The following is an 18,899-nucleotide window of genomic DNA, read 5'->3' on the forward strand; positions in this document are numbered from 1 at the left end:
ACAGTATATTCCTGTCAGGGTGAAAGGGAAGGCTGGTAGGTATAGGGAATACTGGATGACTAAAGAAATTGAGGGTTTGGTTAAGAAAAAGAAGGAAGCATATGTAAGGTATAGACAGGATAGAGCGAGTGAATCCTTAGAAGAATATAAACTTGATGGAGTTTTTTGAAGAAGTAACAAAGAGGATTGATGAGGTAGAGAGTCCATGATCTATATGGACTTCAGTAGGGCATTTGACAAGGTCCCCCATGGGAGACTGGTTACCAAGGTTAGATCTCACGGAATATAGGGAGAACTAGCCATTTGGATACAGAACTGACTCAAAGGTAGAAGACAGAGGGTGGTGGAGGGTTGTTTTTCAGACTGGAGGCCTGTGACCAGTGGAGTGCCACAAGGATCGGTGCTGGGTCCTGTACTTTTTGTCATTTACATAAATGATTTGGATGCGAGCATAAGAGGTACAGTTAGTAAGTTTGCAGATGACGCCAAAATTGGAGATGTAGTGGACAGTGAAGAGGGTTACCTCAGATTACAACAGGATCTGGACCAGATGGGCCAATGGGCTGAGAAGTGGCAGATGGAGTTTAATTTAGATAAATGCGAGGTGCTGCATTTTGGGAAAGCAAATCTTAGCAGGACTTATACACTTAATGGTAAGGTCCTGGGGAATGTTGCTGAACAAAGAGACCTTGGAGTGCAGGTTCATAGGTCCTTGAAAGTGGGGTCGCAGGTAGATAGGATAGTGAAGAAGGCGTTTGGTATGCTTTCCTTTATTGGTCAGTGTATTGAGTATAGGATTGGGAGCCATGTTGCGGGTGTACAGGATATTGGTTAGGCCACTTTTGGAATATTGCGTGCAATTCTGGTCTCCTTCCTATCGGAAAGATGTTGTGAAACTTGAAAGGGTTCAGAAAAGATTTACAAGGATATTGCCAAGTTTGGAGGATTTGAACTATAGACAGAGGTTGAATAGGCTGGGGCTGTTTTCCCTGAATCGTCAGAGGCTGAGGGTGACTTTATAGAAGTTTTTAAAATCATGAAGGGCGTGGATAGGGTAAATAGACAAAGTTTTTACCCTGGGGTGGGGGAGTCCAGTAGTAGAGTGCATAGGTTTAGGGTGAGAGTGGAAAGGTATAAAAGAGACCTAAGGGGCAACTTTTTCATGCAGAGGATGGTATGTGTATAATTAGATTAGATTCCCTACAGTATGGAAACAGGCCATTTGGCCCAACAAGTCGACACCGACCCTCTGAAGAGGAACCCACCCAGACCCATTCCCCTACCCTACATATATTCCTGACTAATGTACCTAACACTACGGGCAATTTAGCATGGCCAATTCACCTGACCTGCACATCTTTGGACTGTGGGAGGAAACCGGAGCACCCGGAGGAAACCCACGCAGACACGGGGAGAATGTGCAAACTCCACACAGACAGTCGCCCGAGGTTGGAATTGAACCTGGATCACTGGTGCTGTGAGGCAGCAGTGCTAACCACTGAGCCCTGCGCTGCCCACGTATGGAATGAGTTGCCAGAGGAGGAGGTGGAGGCTAGTAAAATTGCAACATTTAAAAGGCATCTGGATGGGGACATGAATAGGGAGGTTTGGAGGAATATAGGCCGGATGGTGGTCGGTGGGACTAGATTGGTTTGGGATGTCTGGTCGGCATGGACGGGTTGGACCGAAAGGTCTGTTTCCGCGCTGTATATCTCTATGACTATGGTCAATGCTAGCCAATTGTCCGTCTGTACTAACCCCAGTTCCCTGCACTTGGCCCACATCCTCCTAATCCAAGCTTCTTGAGTGTTGTTGAGCGATCTATCCAGGGCAAGTGGGGAGTATCCACCACACTCCTGACTTGTGCCTTGTGGATGATGGATAGGCCTTGGGGAGTCAGGAGAGGAGTCACTCGCCACAGTATTCCTAACCTCTGACCTGCTTTGTAACCATTGTCTGACTCAAAAAACATTTTCTAACACTTGTATTGTATCTCTTAGCCTCTCTTATTTCTGGCTGAATCAGGCTTATTAAGATTGACTGGAAACAGGATTTGAGAGTCTCTGCTGCGCTCTGCAAAGTTAGTCAGAGGTTTCTGAAAGGAAGTTGTAAAAGGATTAAGTGAAAGTTGTAAACATATAAGCACTTGTTGAAACAGGGAGTTAACACTACAAAGTACACTGGCAGCTACAGAGTCTGAGTGAAGATTAAGTTGTGTACAAGTACTATAGGCATAAAGTGAGCTAAAAGCTGTCAAACAAGAAAGACTACTATACCAAATTTACAGTATTAAAGGCCATTTAGCCAATCAGGTTTGTGCTGTTTTTTTGAGAAGAACAATCCAAACTAATCCCACTGCCCCACTCTCTCCCCATAGCCCTGTATCGATCCCCAAACTAATCCCACTGCCCCACTCTCTCCCCATAGCCCTGTATCAATCGCAAACTAATCCCACTGCCCCACTCTCTCCCCATAGCCCTGTATCGATCCCCAAACTAATCCCACTGCCCCACTCTCTCCCCATAGCCCTGTATCAATCCCCAAACTAATCCCACTGCCCCGCCCTCTTCCCATAGCCTTGTATCGATCCCCAAACTAATCCCACTGTCCCACTCTCTCCCCGTAGCCCTGTATCGATCCCCAAACTAATCCCACTGCCCCACTCTCTCCCCATAGCCCTGTATCAATCCCCAAACTAATCCCACTGCCCCGCCCTCTTCCCATAGCCTTGTATCGATCCCCAAACTAATCCCACTGTCCCACTCTCTCCCCATAGCCCTGTATCAATTCCCAAACTAATCCCACTGCCCCGCCCTCTTCCCATAGCCTTGTATCGATCCCCAAACTAATCCCACTGCCCCACTCTCTCCCCATAGCCTTGTATCGATCCCCAAACTAATCCCACTGTCCCACTCTCTCCCCATAGCCCTGTATCGATCCCCAAACTAATCCCACTGCCCCGCCCTCTTCCCATAGCCTTGTATCGATCCCCAAACTAATCCCACTGTCCCACTCTCTCCCCATAGCCCTGTATCGATCCCCAAACTAATCCCACTGCCCCGCTCTCTCCCCATAGCCCTGTATCGATCCCCAAACTAATCCCACTGCCCCGCCCTCTTCCCATAGCCCTGTATCGATCCCCAAACTAATCCCACTGCCCCGCTCTCTCCCCATAGCCCTGTATCGATCCCCAAACTAATCCCACTGCCCCACTCTCTCCCCATAGCCCTGTATCGATCCCCAAACTAATCCCACTGCCCCACTCTCTCCCCATAGCCCTGTATCAATCCCCAAACTAATCCCACTGCCCCGCTCTCTCCCCATAGCCCTGTATCGATCCCCAAACTAATCCCACTGCCCCGCTCTCTCCCCATAGCCCTGTATCAATCCCCAAACTAATCCCACTGCCCCGTTCTCTCCCCATAGCCCTGTATCGATCCCCAAACTAATCCCACTGCTCCACTCTCTCCCCAAAGCCCAGTATCGATCCCCAAACAAATCCCACTGCCCCACTCTCTCCCCATAGCCCTGTAACAATCCCAAACTAATCCCACTGCCCACTCTCTCCCCACAGCCCTGTATCGATCCCCAAACTAATCCCACTGCCCACTCTCTCCCCATAGCCCTGTATCGATCCCCAAACTAATCCCACTGCCCCACTCTCTCCCCATAGCCCTGTATCGATCCCCAAACTAATCCCACTGCCCTGCTCTCTCCCCATGGCCCTGTATCAATCCCCAAACTAATCCCACTGCCCTGCTCTCTCCCCATAGCTCAGGATCAATCTCCAAACTACTCCCCTAGCAAAATTGGAATTATTGGATGTCTGCGCAAACTCTCCACTGGCGAGTTGGAGATGTGAGACATGTACAGGTCCTTCCTGTGTGAAATTATTGATGTGTAGCCCCTGCAGGCCACTGAATATAAAATTCTTATCTGTAACAACGTGTAATTATGATGCCCCTGCAGTCAAATAGCCACCTCGTGCACACTGTCAAGTTGTGATAATCAGTCTTGAGTGGGTACACCTCTTTGCCAGGTCTAAGTGCAGTCTTCTATCCCACTATAACCCAACCCAACACTGCCAGGGCCTGACATCTGCACAGAATAGACTGATGTGACTACGGACTGAGACCACATGGTGCACTAAGCCAATGCCAGCTAATCATTTATCCTGATTAGATTAGATTAGATTACTTACAGTGTGGAAACAGGCCCTTCGGCCCAACAAGTCCACACCAACCCTTCAAAGAGCAATCCACCCAGACCCATTCCCCTACATTTACCCTTTCACCTAACACTACGGGCAATTTAGCATGGCCAATTCACCTAACCTGTACACCTTTGGACTGTGGAGGAAACTGGAGCACCCGGAGGAAACCCACACAGACACGGGGAGAATGTGCAAACTCCACACAGACAGTTGCCCGAGCCGGGAATTGAACCCGGGTCCCTGGCACTGTGAGGCAGCAGTACTAACCACCGTGCCGCCCATTAATTAGTCCCACGCTATCCGCCAACTCTCCCCCCACGCCTTTGCTCTTTCTCCCGTGGGCCCTGCACGTTTATTACTCTCAAGTGTCGGAGGTGCCACTTTTCTGACAAGGCCCCCACCATCTTGCCCTCACAGGTGGGCACAAAGAATCCCAGAAAGGGTCGGAGGGGCTGGAGGAGGGGGCTTAGGCAAGCTGTCTGGTGTCCTATACACACCCATCAGTCAACTGATCCAGGCTTGGCTTGTTTGTGGGATCTTGCTGTGTACCGATTGCCAGCTGAGTTTCCAGCAAAAAGTCCTGTCACAGGCCTTAATGTTAAAACCCACCTTTTCGCAAAATGCTATAAATGACATGACGTCCAAGGCTGAGCGAGAATCCTTTTACACTCCCTTTATAATGCAAACCCAATGAGCCATCCTGAAGGTTTTGATTGTTCTCAAAAGACTGAAATAAAAGGAACAAATGTGCATGAAATGTGGATAGAGACAGCCCTCAGCACCTCAAACACTGATTCAGTCTTAACTCGAATATTGTGTCCATTTGTGGGCACTGGAAGGAAGGATAGGAAGGTTTTGCGGGGAGAATTGCTCATTCAGAGAGCCACTAAAGGCTTGACTGGCCTAGCGACCTACTCCCGCAGTGTAACCAATCTAAAAAAACCACCTCGTGCATGCAACACTGCCAAACTATGAGTGATATACTGTTTCAATAGGGGCCAAACAAAGAAAGCTGGAAATCACTGTTCCGCTCTAAGCAAAACATTTAATCGGGTTAGACAGTCGAAAAAACTCAAACAACTCAAACGGTCAATGGAGAGTTTCAGAACTGGAATGGAAAATCAGCTCAAAAAGGCATTGTCAATGGTGATAATGGAGTTCAGGCCCTCAGTAGCCACTGGTCTCGAAGAATCTCTATCCTTACTGATATAACTACAGAAGAGGGGGCAGACTATCAGGTATTACAAACCCATCAATGGCCTATTGCCCAGACCTTTTGATTACTTTGGCCAGGCCCAGGAGCAGTCCAGTTGAGGAGATCTTCTTTTCTGCCATCCCTCCACACGGAGAGCCCATTAGTCTAGGACATTCAGAAATTTAAAAGTAACCCTTCCAAGAACCCATTGTTCTACATGGGGGCGGGGCGGAACAATTCAGACCGTTAAGCATGCTGGCTCAGTGGTTAGCACTGCTGCCTCACAGCAGCACGGACCCAGGTTTGATTCCCGCCTCAGGCAACTATCTGTGTGGAGTTTGCACATTCTCCCTGTATCTGCGTGGGTTTCCTCAAAGGTATGGAATGAGCTGCCAGAGGAAGTGGTGGAGGCTGGTACAATTGCAATATTTACGAGGCGTTCAGATGGGTATATGAATAGGAAGGGTTTGGAGGGATATGGGCTGGGTGCTGGCAGGCGGGACTAGATTGGGTTGGGATATCTGGACGGGTTGGACTGAAGGGTCTGTTTCCATGCTGTACATCTTTATGACTCTATGTGCGGGGTCAGGTGAACTGGCCATACTGAACTGCCTGTAGTGTTAGGTGCCATTAGTCAGAGGGAATGGGACTCTTCAGAGGGTCGGTGTGGACTTGATGGGCCGAAGGGCCTGTTTCCACACTGTAGGGAATCTAATCTAATTTCAGGAGAAGGTCAAAGCTGCTTTATTAATGTTACCAAATTCTCTTTCTTTTTAAAGAAAGCTCCCAGTTTACAGGCAGAACCTGTTGACACACACAAAAAGTACTGAGCCACTTGAGATATGCCTGCTTTAAAAAAAAAACGACGGGGCTCAAATTCTCGTCTTAATTTCCAGGATTTTACCATTTTTGCACAAGTCAGGGTTTTTTTTTTCGCGAGACTATTTTAATCTCGACACGTGGGTGGCCTTGCCGGGCAATGCGAAAGAGAGAGATACACACACAAATACACACACACACACCAAATGAAATACTCTGAAAAGTAGGAGGAGGAGGAAACTATGGGACTTTCCCAGACACGTGACTTCTTATTAAGGCCGGATGAAATATTTTTCCATCACTGAGGGATCGGCTTACAGTCAAACGAAACTGCAGCTTCCTCATAAAAGGGAGCTGACTGCGTTGGGGAACTGGCGTCTTTGCAAGAGAGAGCTTCGAGGCGATTGACGGGAGGGGAGGTCTCTCGCCTTTTGCAACACATTTTGAGCTGTTCTCACAGTCCTCCCTTACCCAGTACCTATATGAAGTTGCTCAGCCTCCCCACGCTCTGCAGCATGGCTGAAACAGCCCTGGACTTCTCCCCAGAATTTGAAACGGACGACTCCAGCCAGAACTCGGAAAAGGTAAGACACCACACCACCGCCTCCTCTCCTCCAGCAGCAGATTCTCTCTGACAATCAATTGACTCTTTACACGCGGAGAGTGGAAACCCAGTGCCAGGGTCATCTACAGCCAGGACTCGGGTGGGCTTCACTGACCCGCTCAGTGCCAGGTCAGCAGGGCAAAGGGCCAGTGCTCAGAGTGGCAATTTCAGTCTGTAATTTTTATTCTGAAGAAAGCAGAAAAATCTGTTGATTGTCAAAGTGACACACGTTGCAACTGGCAATTCTCTGCAAACAGCAGTCCACCCATGCACACAGACTCAGTGATAGCTGAGGGAGTGCCGCACTGTCGGAGGGTCAGTGCTGAGGGAGAGCCGCACTGTCAGAGGGTCAGTGCTGAGGGAGCTCTGCACTGTCGGAGGGTCAGTGCTGAGGGAGTGCCGCACTGTCGGTGGGTCAGTGCTGAGGGAGTGCCGCACTGTCGGAGGGTCAGTCCTGAGGGAGTGCCGCACTGTCGGAGGGTCAGTCCTGAGGGAGCTCTGCACTGTCGGAGGGTCAGTGCTGAGGGAGCTCTGCACTGTCGGAGGGTCAGTACTGAGGGAGTGCTGCACTGTCGGAGGATCAGGGCTGAGGGAGCTCTGCACTGTCGGAGGGTCAGTGCTGAGGGAGTGCTGCACTGTCGGAGGGTCAGTGCTGAGGGAGTGCCGCACTGTCGGAGGGTCAGTGCTGAGGGAGTGCCGCACTGTCGGAGGGTCAGTGCTGAGGGAGCGCTGCACTGTCAGAGGGTCAGTGCTGAGGGAGCTCTGCACTGTCAGAGGGTCAGTGCTGAGGGAGCTCTGCACTGTCGGAGGATCAGGGCTGAGGGAGCTCTGCACTGTCGGAGGGTCAGTGCTGAGGGAGTGCTGCACTGTCGGAGGGTCAGTGCTGAGGGAGTGCCGCACTGTCGGAGGGTCAGTGCTGAGGGAGTGCCGCACTGTCGGAGGGTCAGTGCTGAGGGAGCGCTGCACTGTCAGAGGGTCAGTGCTGAGGGAGCTCTGCACTGTCGGAGGGTCAGTGCTGAGGGAGCTCTGCACTGTCGGAGGGTCAGTACTGAGGGAGCGCTGCACTGTCGGAGGGTCAGTACTGAGGGAGCGCTGCACTGTCGGAGGGTCAGTATTGAGGGAGTGCCACACTGTCGGAGGATCAGTGCTGAGGGAGCTCTGCACTGTCGGAGGATCAGTGCTGAGGGAGCTCTGCACTGTCAGAGGATCAGTGCTGAGGGAGCTCTGCACTGTCAGAGGATCAGTGCTGAGGGAGCTCTGCACTGTCAGAGGATCAGTGCTGAGGGAGCTCTGCACTGTCAGAGGATCAGTGCTGAGGGAGCTCTGCACTGTCAGAGGATCAGTGCTGAGGGAGCTCTGCACTGTCGGAGGGTCAGTGCTGAGGGAGCGCTGCACTGTCGGAGGGTCAGTGCTGAGGGAGCGCTGCACTGTCGGAGGGTCAGTGCTGAGGGAGCGCTGCACTGTCGGAGGGTCAGTGCTGAGGGAGCGCTGCACTGTCGGAGGGTCAGTGCTGAGGGAGCGCTGCACTGTCGGAGGGTCAGTGCTGAGGGAGCGCTGCACTGTCGGAGGGTCAGTGCTGAGGGAGCGCCGCACTGTCGGAGGGTCAGTACTGAGGGAGCGCCACACAGTCGGAGGGTCAGTGCTGAGGGAGCGCCGCACTGTTGAAGGTTCAGTGCTGAGGGAGCACTGCGGAAGTTTCCATCCTTTGCATTGGATCTTAATCTGGACCCCAAAGTGGCCCTCTCACAGGCAGAAGAGACTATTCAATAAAGGGGTGTGGTCTCATGGAGGGGTGAGGGAGGGGTTAGTATGCATCATGGCACCTTGGGGTTTAAACGTGCCCCTACATTAGCAGCGTAATTTGAGGATTTATTGCTGACCGTGGACAGCGCTGAATGAAAATGAGACTTGAATATGTTACTGAGGGGATACCAGGCTCCAATCTGCTGTGGGTTGAGGGGTGGAGGTGAGTAGTGCAAGGTCTTTCAAAAGCCTCTTGATATTGGGGGAGCACAGGGCTGTGGCCGCTGTCAGATCAGCACCCAGTGCACAGCCGATCAGAAGCTGGGATTCCTGCCTCAGGGAGCGCTTTGGGTCAGGACTGGGTGTATGTTTGCAGAGGGCAGGAGGGAGGGGGAACGGTTCCTCTGACCCTACGTTCACGAACGTTTTTCCCCTTGCACGCGCAGGATTACGACGGTGATCATAAAAAACTGAGACGAAGGGAAAAGAACAGGATTGCAGCTCAAAAAAGCAGACAGAAACAGACACAGAGAGCAGACAGTTTGCACCAGGTAAGCAGTGATGCCCTGATAGAATCCCTAGTGTGGAAGCAGGCCATTCGAGTCAACAGTGATCCTCTGAAGAACATCCCTACCAGATCCAGCCGCCCCCAGCCTATCCCTGTAACCCTGCATTTCCCAGGGGTGGTGCGTGTATGGAATGAGCTGCCAGAGGAAGTGTTGCAGGCAGGTACAATCACATTTAAAAGGCATCTGGATGGGTGTATGAATAGGAAGGGTTTAGAGGGGTAGGGGTTAGGTGCTGGCAAATGGGACTAGATAAGGCTAGGATATCTGGTTGGGATGGATAAGTTGGGCTGAAAGGTCTGTTTCTGTGCTGTTAATCTCAGACTCTCTGACTCATACCCTTTCTCCCATACCCTTTGCTCCCTTTAGCCCTAAAAACTATATCTATAACTCCTTCTTGAAAATATTCAACGTTTTGGTCTCAAGCATTTTCTGTGATAAAGAAATCCATAGGGTTCCCCCCCACTCTCTGGGGAAGACATTTCTCCCCATCTCAGTCCAAAACGGCCCATCCCATAATCCTTAGCCTGTGACCCCCTGGTTCTGGATTCCCCAGGTCATCAGGAACATCCTTCCTATGTTTACCCTGTCTAGTCCTGTTCGAATGGTAAAGGTTTCTATGCATTTTTCTAAACTTGAGCGAATATAGTCCCAAACAATCCAGATTCTCTTCATATAATGGTAAGGTCCTGGGGAGTGTTGCTGAACAAACAGACCTTGGAGTGCAAGTTCTTAGCTCCTTGAAAGTGGAGTCGCAGGTAGATAGGATAGTGAAGGCAGCGTTTGGTATGCTTTCCTTTATTGGTCAGAGTATTGAGTACAGGTGTTGAGAGGTCATGTTGCGGCTGTACAGGACATTGGTTAGGCCACTTTTGGAATATTGCATGCAATTCTGGTCTCCCTCCTATCGGAAAGATGTTGTGAAACTTGAAAGGGTTCAGAAAAGATTTACAAGGATGTTGCCGGGGTTGGAGGATTTGAGGAGGAGAGGCTGAACAGGCTGGGGCTTTTTTCCCTGGAATGTCGGAGGCTGAGGGATGACCTTATAGAGGTTTACAAAATTATGAGGGGCATGGATAGGATAAATAGGCAAAGTCTTTTCCCTGGGATGGGGGAGTCCAGAATTAGAGGGCATAGGTTTAGGGTGAGAGGGGTAAGATATAAAAGAGACCTAAGGGGCAAATTTTCACACAGAGGGTGGTACGTGTATGGAATGAGCTGCCAGAGGAAGTGGTGGAGGCTGGTACAATTGCAACATTTAAGAGGCATTTGGATGGGTATATGAATAGGAAGAGTTTGGAGGGTTATGGGCCTGTTGCTGGCAGGTGGGACTAGATTAGGTTGGGATATCTGGTCAACATGGACGGGTTGGACCGAAGGGTCTGTTTCTGTGCTGTACATCTCTATGACTCTATGAATATCGTCCCAAATAATCCAGTTTCTCTTCATTTGTCTCTCTTCATTCCCAGGAATCAGTCTCCATTCTCTCAATCGCCTGAATTTTCTTCCTCAGATAAGGAGACGCAAACTGCATACAATACTCACTAAGGCCCCAGTATAATTGCAGCAAGACATCCCTGCTCCTGTACTCAAATCCTCTCGCTATGAAGCCAACATACCATTTGCCTTCTTCACTGCCTGCACTTCCAACCTAGTTTACTGCATCAGGTGCTCCCAATGTGGTCTTCTCTTCATCGGGGAGACGTAAACTTAGGGAACAGTTCGCCGAGCATCGCATCAAGCTCACAAGAGCCGAAAGGACTCCCCAGTCACCGCCCATTTTAATTCCCCTTTCCGATATGACCATCCTTGGCCTCCTCCATTGCCACAACGAACTACACCGCAAATTGGAAGAACAACAGCTCATCGTCCACCTGGGCAGCCTACACCCCGGAGGACTCAACATTGAATTCTCCAATTTCAAATAACCTCCCTTCCTGTCCACTGACTCCCCAGCCCCTCCCCCTCCCCCTCCACTCCTCCCTGCCACCAACTGGATTAATTCATCCCATTGACCAACCAGGTCATACCCTCTACCTGTCTTCACCCATCCCCACTTCACCACCCTGCCCCCTTTATCTGCAGCCCTCCCTACACTCACCCCCAGTCCTGATGAAGGGTTACACCTGAAATGTCGACCTCTCCACCTCCTGGTGCTGCCTGGCTTGCTGTGTTCTTCCAGCCTCCTGTTTGCTGTTTACTTTCAGTAACTGGTGTTCAAGGACACTCAGGTCTTGCTGCACCTCCCCTTCTCTCCCAATCTATCGCCTTTTAGATAATAATTGGCCTTCCTGTTTTTGTACCAAAGTTGATAACCTCACATTGCACTTCAAATAACCTCTCTTCCTGTCCACTGACTCCCCATTGCCCATTTGGTCACTTGAATGGTGCCTGTGTGCGCTGCACCTAATCTCTGAATCTGTGACTGTTTTACTTTCAGTAAGAATTGAATTTGCAAAGGGGGATCTGTTACTTCTGTCTCTGGGTTACTGCTCCTTCCAGATAGACTTTAACAATGCGAAGTTTGGACACGAGGTGTGCGTGAGATTAGGCTTGTAAGGATGTGGTTAGTGACAAAAGTGTTGTAGCTGTGAGCGAGCATGTGAATCTCATCCTCTTGGCCCTGATTCGACTGAGAGAGCAGCCTTTCACTGGCGTGCTTTTGAGGGCAAAGCAGCGAATGGAGTTAGATTAGATTCCCCTACAGTGTGGAAATAGGCCCTTCGGCCCAACCAGTCCACACTGACCCTCTGAAGAGTAACCCACCCAGACTCATTTCCCTCTGACTGATGCATCTAACACTATGGGTAATTTATCATGGTCAATTCACCCTGACCTGCACGTCTTTGGACTGTGGGAGTAAACCAGAGCACCCGGAGGAAGCCCACACAAAGAATGTGCAAACTCCACACAGACAGTCGCCCGAGGCTGGAATCGAACCTGGGACCCTGGTGCTGTGAGGCGGCAGTGCCAACCACTGAGCCACCATGGCACCCACATTTTCCCCACCGGTGTCCTCATGGGCTCGAGAGTGATGGGTAAAAGTCGGGGTATGGTCGTGCTCCCCTGTGATACTGCCTCCCACCTCCAACGTCCAGTCGAATACCCCACCGGGGCGAAGGGGTTTGTGAGGACACTTTGGAACAGGCAGAAGGGCAGGGTCGGGTGCCCGAACATTCTTCCTATCAAAATATTCAAGAATCATCAAGGAGCCAGGCGAGGGATTTTAAATGGTGTCATTCTGTCCAAAGAGCACAGGAACGAACATAGGATTTAGGAGCCAGAGTAGGCCCTTCAGCCCCTTGGTGAAAGTGAGGACTGCAGATGCTGAAGATGAGAGTCAAGATTCGAGTGATGCTGGAAAAGCACAGCAGGTCATTCCCGATGAAGGGCTCCTGCCCTGAAATGTCGATTTTCCCGCTCCCTCGGATGCTGCCTGACCTGCCCCTTGAGCTGCCCTGGGCATTGAGACAGCATTCAGGAGCACTGAGATTCCCTTGCCAACTAACTGTTAAGAGTTAACCAAAGGCGCATTACAGCAGAAGCAATAGGAACAGGATCAGGCCATTTGGTCCCTCGAGTCTCTCCTCCAATTCAATAGACAATAGAGGAGGCCTTTGAGCCAGCACCACCATTCATTATGATCATGGCTGATCATCCACAATCAGTATCCTGTTCCTGCCTTATTCCTTGATTCCACTATCTTGAAGAGCTCTATCCATCTCTTTCTTGAAAGTATCCAGAGACTTGGCCTCCACTGCCTTCTGGGGCAGAGCATTCCATACACCCACCACTCTCTGGGTGAAGAAGTTTCTCTTCAACTCTGTTCTAAATGGCCTCCCCCTTATTTTTAAACTGTGTCCTCTGGTTCTGGACTCGCCCCTCAGCGGAAACATGCTTCCTGCCTCCAGAGTGTCCAATCCTTTAAGATGTCTCAATCAGATCCCCTCTCATCCTTCTAAACTCAAATGTATACAAGCCCAGTCGCTCCAATCTTGCGACATATGATAGTCCCGCCATTCCAGGAATTGACCTCGTGAACTATGCTGCACTCCCTCAAATAGCCAGAATGTCCTTCTTCAAATTTGGAGACCAAAACTGTACACAGGTGCGGTCTTGTTCGGTAAGATCGCTCCCTGTTTGTGGCCTCCTCCTGTCCATCTCCCATGATCCTTCACTCCACATTGATCAAAAGAATCTGTCCAATGCAGTAATAAATAAATTTAAAGACCCTCCTCCCACAGCGCTCTGGGCAAGAGAATTCCAGAGGCTAATGATTGTCTGAGAAAAAATATTTCTCCTCATCTCAGTCTTAAAAGGGGGGGGCCCTAATTCTTAAACCATCTTCCTTTGTCCTAGACTCTGTCATAAGAGGAAAATAACCTCTGAGCTCCCTCAGGATGGGGTGTCATAGTCATAGAGATGTACAGCACGGAAACAGACCCTTTGGTCCAACTCATCCATGCCAACCAGATATCCCAACCTAATCTAGTCCCATTTGCCAACACTTGGCCCATATCCCTCTAAACCCAGGTATGCTCAATAAGATCGCCTCTCATTCTTCCAGTGGATACAGGCGTAACCTGTTCAACGTCTCCTCATCAAACAACTCCCCCTCCTCTCCCCAGGAACCCACTGAGCAAACTTTCTTTGAACTGCTTCTGAAGCAATCCCGTATCCTTCCTTAAGTAAGGAGACCGAAGTGAAGAGGCCAGATGTGGTTTAACCTACAACTGCAGCAAAACGTTTATGCTTGATTCCTCATGCAATAAATGCCAACATGCTATTTGCCTTCCTAACCACTTGCTGCACCTACATACTAAGGTTCTGTGATGGACTCATGCCACAGACTGGCACAGTATGGCACTTTGTTCCCACAATGCAACCCCGGCTCAATAGGTCAATGTACTAAAGCAGACCGAAGGGGGAGTGGAACAGTGGCTAAGTGATTGGCTCTGCTGCCTGCCAGACCTGGGTTCAATTCCACCCTTGGGCGACTGTCTGTGTGGATTTTGTACATTCTTCCATGTGCGCGAATGGGTTTCCTCCCACAGTCCAGAAACATGCATGTTGGTCGGAGTGGCCTTGTGGAATGGATGGGTGGATTAGCCATGAAGGCAGGGTTAAAGGAAGGAGGGGTGGTGGGGAGGTCGGTCTGGATGGGACGCTCTTCAGATGGGCCGAATGGCCTCTTCCAGCACCGCAGGGGATTCTGTGAGCCGGGTGGGGGGGGGGCGGAGTCGCGTTGCGGCTGGGTGCCTTAGCGTGAGCTGTCTCTGAGCGGAGCTCTCTTGTGCTTGCCCCTTCAGGAGTACGAGCAGCTGGAGAGAGAGAACGCCTCGCTGAAGAAGGAAATCCAGGGCCTGCAGGATGAGCTGAAGCAGTGGAGACAGGTCGTTCAGCAGCACGAGCCACACTGCTCCATGCTGCCCGCGTCTGGCGCTGCCCTCATCAGCAAGCAACACGTCAACGTGACAGACTTCCTCGCTGAAGACTGGCAGAAAGCGGAGGTCATGATGTACTAGACTGCAGCTCTCTCTCAAGAGAGAGTGTTGGGGTGGTGGGGGGGGTGGTTGGGGTTAGGGTGCAATGGGGCTAAAGGGGGTGGGGTGGGGGGGGGGAATGTGAGGTAACTGTGGACTTCCAGCAGGCGCCATCCAGAAGCAGGTGGGCTGTGAAGTTCCCCCTGACTCCCCTACCTTACGGTGAGTGACTCCCGACGACAACTGGAGTGAAATTGCTGGACCCGCAGCCGACAGGCACGTACAATGGGAGCAGAAGGAGGCCATTCTGCCCCTTGAGCCCGCCCCGTCCCTATCAGCTTTGTTCACAGACTCCCCAGAACGGTGGCACGCGACGTGGACCGTGCAGCGGATATCCGTGACTTCGGAGCGATTTTTTTGGGGCAATCTCTGAGGCGGGTTTGAGAATCCCGCGGCGGTAAAGGGGGCGGCACGAACCGCACGCCGGCGTGTCACCACGTGTTTGCCAAAGCCCCGTGAACTGCGCCGGCTCCTGTCGCCTGGAAAGCGAAGCCTTTTCCTTCTTTCTTTCTTTCCTTCGATCTCCGGTCTCGTGAACAGACGCAGCGTTGGATACGCGCTTTGCTGGATGCTCAGGGAGTGAGCGAGAGAAGGAAGCCATCAAAGATTTGGGAAGCAGTTTGGATCTCTTCCATTTTGTCACATGTGGGAGAGTCCATCTTCCCCCACTTTGCAATTCCTGTTCCCTTTCTTATCGCAGATGTAATGCTCTTTTTTTTTAAGTATCTATTTCAAACCTTTCACACATGCGAGTGCATTTTTGACCTGGATAGGGTGCAGTCTGTAAAGAGGTTAAAATGTGCAGCATTTAAAAAAAAATGTGTAATTGAGGTGGGCATCGCTGGTTGGGCTCAGCATTTATTGCCTTGACCTAACTGCCCCTTGAAGTTGGTCGTGAGCCATCGCCTCGAACTGCTGGGGTTCACCGGGCGGGGGGGGGGGAAGGTACACCTGAGGGTCACCCAAGGTCTACCCATCACCTCGAACTGCCAGGGTTCACCAGGGGGGAGGGTGCACCCAAGGGTTTTCGTGACTGCACGCTCGACGAAGCCCAGAATGAGAGCCAGGCTGTTAAATGGGGAGATGTCTGGGAACATTTCTTCAAATGTAGTGAAACGCTTAGCTCCCTCTGTAAACAACAAATGCTGCTCTCAGTCAGTTAAGATCCCAACTGAAAATTGACGGATCTTTCTTTTAATGGGACCAAATTGAGTTTCTCTTTCTTGATTCATTTGAGGTGAGGGTTACTGGTGAGCATCTGTTGTCCATCCCTAACTGCCCTTGGACGGAGTGTTGCTCTACCACTCCGACTGGGGGGCGGTTCAGAATCAACGCTGTGGGTCAGACGTCAAGCATAGGCCAGACTGGGTAAGGAAGGCAGATTTCCTTCCCTGAAGGGCATTGGTGAGCCAGATGGCATTTTCACCACAATGGCTTCATGGTTGAGGATGTGAACGGTCTCCTCTTGCTCAGACAAGAGCTGCCTTGTTTGGTTGCTAGGGTCCACCCCTAGCAACCAAACAAGGCAGCTCTTGTCTGAGCAAGTCATGCAGAGAGAGATTGGGGTAAAATGTGCTCTCTTCCCCCTCTTCCCTGCGCGACAAGACATCCATTCCAAACATGCATGGGTAAGTGTGTTTAAATGTAATTAGCATTCAGTTCCCCCCAAAACCAGCTTCCTTAAGCATTCCCTACTGTGTTGTTCCAAAGCATCTAATCTTTAAAAAAAACCTTATTTAGGACACTGTTAGATCCTCAGTTGGAGTATTGTGTGAACTTCTGTGCACCACTTGGTACAAAGGAATGCATGGAGAGAGTAGTGAAAGCAGATTACAAAAATAGTTCCAGGGATAGGAAGTTTCAGGTCGAGGTTGGAGAAGTTGGGACTGTTCCCCTTGGAGAGTAGAAGTCAAAAGGGAGGTTTCATCGAAGCCGTTGGGGGTCCGGACTGAGGGAGAAACTAGTCCTGCTTGTCAAAGGATGGAGGAACAAAGGGCACAAGGGTTTTCAAAAATGTTCCGTGAAAGAAGCAATTGTAAAGTTTAGAAAAAAGCTTTCTCACACTGCAAGTAGTCAGGGTCTGGGCTCACTGCCCTGCTGGAGGCAGGTTCAGTTGAGGCGTTCAAGAGAGACACTGGGATGATTATTTAAATGGGAACAACTGGCAGGGTTACAGGGAAAACGCAGCAGTTGGGCACTGAGGCAAAATGCGCAAACAGGCCAAATGGTCTCCATTCTTCGGTTCTGTAATGCCGATGGGGTTGATCGAGTCAAAACCGTTCCCAAGGTCGGGAGGCTCAGTAATCATGGGGTGGTGGGGGGGGGACACTGATGACCAGCAAAGACACCCAAATGGGAGACGAGAACCTTTCTTTAACGCAGTGCGATCTTGGAAGTGCAGCCTCAGAGAGCGGTGGAAGGAGATTCAATAGGAACTTTTGGCAAAAAAAAACCAGGGGTGGAGGATAAATACCTGAAGAGAGGGGGAGAAACGGAATTTGTAGAAAGATGGCAGGGTGGATTGGGGTGGTGGTGGGGTCAATCGGACAGCCCAGTGGAGACACATTGGCCTGGATGAACCCGCCAGTGTCGTAGGAATCCACAACCACTTCACCCCCCCCCCAGCCCCTTAGTGGTTTTGGGGAGAAAAGTGTGGATTTGTGTGCATTAATCCCTGGGGCTTGTGAAACAGATGAAGTCCTGCCCATGTTGCTCTGATGTAGTGTGCTCTCTACACGTGCCACAGAGTCTATGGAGGAAACTCGCAGCATTACAGAAACAATTCCTGCCGAGGAGATTTATACACTAAACAGGAGTAAGCTCTATAGACATTGTCCCCTTACCTCAGTGTAAGATACGCCTTCATTTTGTAAAGTTAATGTATAAAGTTGTGTAAGTCCAGTTTTGGATGTGCATCCATTCTTGTTGAATTCAGTCAATCCTTTTTATATATAAAAAAAATAAAGATTAGAAAACAGACTCAGACTGTGGACTTTCCCACATGACACATTTGAATTGAGTGGGCGCTGGAGGGGAGGTGAGATGGTCTCCCAATAGCAACTCACTCTGGTGGGTTCTGAGGCCCCACTTGAGGGTGCGGTTGTATTTTTTTTGAGGGGATGTGCTTGGGGGGTGGGGGGGGGAAGTGGGGAAACCCACTGGCTTAACATGCTTTTAAAAATAAAGCCCCGTCGAAGGGAACATCGAAACAACTAAACATTAATTTTAGCTGGGGGCGAGGGAAGGGAAATTTTAAATAGTTGTTGGGGGGGGGAAGATAACCCGCAGAAAGTGGGTCACTGGCAAAGAGCTCACGGTGGTGTGCGAGGGGAAAACTTCTCGCAAGCGGTTAAAACGGAGGAGGTGAGCCATCAGTGCTCTATCGCACAGGTACCTTTACCCAAGAGAGAGCTGCGTCAGAGTTAGTCCTTTCTCCCTGACCACGCGTGTACTCGCAGCTGGAGGATTGATACCTTTTCACCAAGCAGACACCCACCCGCATCCTGTTTTGATCGGCTTTCCAGTAAATGACCTTTGTGAGATTTTTTTTTTTGGGGTGCTTTAGCCGACGTGACGTTCAGACATCCTGATGTCTGAAATTCCATTCTCTCGAACAGGATGTTTTTTTTTTCAAACCTGTGCTTTTTTTTTACTACGAGAGAGAGAGAGAGTACAATTGTCCTCGCAAAGTCTCCACAGGCCCATTTTGTGTTCCACCAAACTCCCTCCACCCAGCCCATCATCTCAACCTCATCACCATGTCCTTTTCTCCCCTCTTAAGAATCACACAACACCAGGATACAGTCCAACAGGTTTGATTGGAGGCACTAGCTTTCAGAGTGCTGCTCCTTCATCAGGTGATTGAAAGCTAGTGAGCTTCCAGTCAAACCTGTTGGACTTTAACCTGGTGTTGTGTGAATTTTAAGTTTGTCCACCCCTGTCCAAATCATGACTTTTCTCCCCTTGACTTTATCCATCAGTCCTCCGAGGAACGTGTCTGTTGTATTCACATCTGCGGTTGATATTTCCACACTCGCCCACTCTCTGGTGAAGGAGGTTTCTCCCATGGAATTCCGATGTGGAAGCAGGCCATTCAGCCCACACCAAACCCGTCCCCTTCCCAGGGAGCATCCCATCCAGACTCATCCCTCTGCTCTATACCTGCATTTCCCATGACTAATGCACTTAAGCTGCACCTCCCTGAACACTGTGGGCA

The 18,899-nt window shown here is 50.4% G+C and overlaps 1 protein-coding gene across 1 annotated transcript; it reads left to right on the forward strand.

Moving 5' to 3' along the window:
* Nucleotides 1–6,443: 6,443 nt before the first annotated feature.
* Nucleotides 6,444–14,697, forward strand: batf2 (basic leucine zipper ATF-like transcription factor 2). Its single transcript, XM_043682740.2, has 3 exons — nt 6,444–6,811; nt 9,021–9,125; nt 14,450–14,697. Exons 1-3 carry the CDS (start codon nt 6,710–6,712, stop codon nt 14,663–14,665), a joined length of 423 nt encoding a protein of 140 aa, XP_043538675.2. The 5' UTR covers nt 6,444–6,709; the 3' UTR covers nt 14,666–14,697.
* Nucleotides 14,698–18,899: the final 4,202 nt, after the last annotated feature.

The sequence above is a fragment of the Chiloscyllium plagiosum genome, unplaced genomic scaffold, assembly GCF_037043375.1.
Source record: "Chiloscyllium plagiosum isolate Xiang-an unplaced genomic scaffold, Cpla_swu_hap1 HiC_scaffold_46, whole genome shotgun sequence".
Taxonomy (NCBI): Eukaryota; Metazoa; Chordata; class Chondrichthyes; order Orectolobiformes; family Hemiscylliidae; genus Chiloscyllium; species Chiloscyllium plagiosum.